Raw genomic sequence first — 1543 nt, forward strand, 5'->3', positions numbered from 1 at the left:
CCACCTCACCCTTTAAAAAAAACACGAACAGGTCAGACCCAACAGGTCAACCCGCGCTTCGAGTTCCCTCCCTTGCCCGGAGAGAACACGTCACGACGTCGCACCACGGTGTTTAACCAACAGCTGAACTATATCACGTCCCACCTGCCCCCCTCCCCGCCTCTCTCACAGCTACAGGATATCCCAGAGGTCTGTCTGTTTGTCTTCCAGTCTGATTCTGTGTCTGTTTAATTTTGTTTGTCTGTTTTTTTGTTTGTCATTTTGTCTGTCAGTTTTTGTTTTTCTGTTTTTGTCTGTCTGTTTTTGTTTGTCTGTTTGTCTGTCTGTTTTTCTTCCGGTCTGTCTATCTGTTTGTTTGTTTGTCTGCCCATTTGTCTGTCTGTCTGTCTGTCTGTCTGTCTGTCTGTCTGTCTGTCTGTCTGTCTGTCTCACACGAAAATCTTCAACCAGCAGCACAACTGTATCACATCCTATCTCGCTGAGATTTTTCTGTATGCGTGCCTATTTGTTTTTCTGTCTGCCTGTATGTGTGTTTATTTATCTGTCTGTTTATTTGTGGGCCTTTCCGTTTGTACGTCTGTCTGCTTGTCTGATCATCTTTCTGTCTTTCTGTATTTCTATCTGTTTGTCTGTTTTTCTGTCTTAGCCTAGTTTAACCCTGACATGCTTTAAAAAGCAGATGCATTAACAAACAATGTCAGAATATTCTCTACCCACAAAAATAAAATTAAAAAATACATACATACTATATCATATAGATACTGTAATGTCAGCTTAAACCAAATTCAGTAATCTGAAACCATCATTAAACTAAAAGAAAATAATTATGCGCGTGCTAAGAGGTTACTACAATAGTACTAGAGGTCGCAGCTGTGACGTCACATCTAATACCTCTAGTTTTATTTATAACCTCTTTGTTCACGTGTTTGTTTTCTTCTGTTTGAGCAACCTCTCTCTAAAAACAAAATTAAATTATTACATTTTAAAAACCCGGCTGTACCGAACAAAACCCGGCTGTACCGAACAAAACCCAGCAGCCCCAGATTTTGGCTTTAGCGGACTCACACCTTCACCTATCCCGTAGACTGAATGTCTGTCGGGGCGCTTTTGAAGATTTGGCCAAGTCTTCAGCTTTCCTGACCCCGAGCGTGTCTTTGAGTGCCAGGCCTGTTCATTGCTCGATGCTGTCCTCCCAACTTGGCTGACTCCACTGTAGATAAATAAATAATAATCTATTTAAAGATCTAAACAAAAAGAAAAACAACCCCAAAAAATAAATAAATTAAAAACAAAAAGATTACGTACAAAATCAAATTGATTCTACTTTAACCTTTCCCTGATCCAACACACTATGTCCCCTCAGAGTGAGTTCTGTAACAACGAAACCCTGAGGGCAGTAGACTGTTCTGTCGACTTCTGCACGTGCATACATCGCCTGCAGGTGGCCCTAGGGGACCTTGTTGAGATGGTGCTCATCAACTACAGGTAAAGTGTAATAATAATAGTAGTAATAATAATGATGATAATAATAATAATAATAATA

At 40.1% G+C, this 1543-nt stretch overlaps 1 protein-coding gene across 1 annotated transcript in view; it reads left to right on the forward strand.

Moving 5' to 3' along the window:
- Positions 1 to 1543, forward strand: part of LOC101853408 (laccase) — a gene marked incomplete in the record, with an annotated part of 15445 nt that overhangs the window by 9592 nt on the left and 4310 nt on the right. Inside the window, 2 exon segments of the mRNA XM_013087545.2 lie at positions 32 to 189; positions 1364 to 1485. Of these exon segments, the coding sequence (XP_012942999.1) occupies positions 32 to 189; positions 1364 to 1485 (280 nt within the window).

The sequence above is a fragment of the Aplysia californica genome, unplaced genomic scaffold, assembly GCF_000002075.1.
Source record: "Aplysia californica isolate F4 #8 unplaced genomic scaffold, AplCal3.0 scaffold00600, whole genome shotgun sequence".
In the NCBI taxonomy this organism is placed as follows: domain Eukaryota; kingdom Metazoa; phylum Mollusca; class Gastropoda; order Aplysiida; family Aplysiidae; genus Aplysia; species Aplysia californica.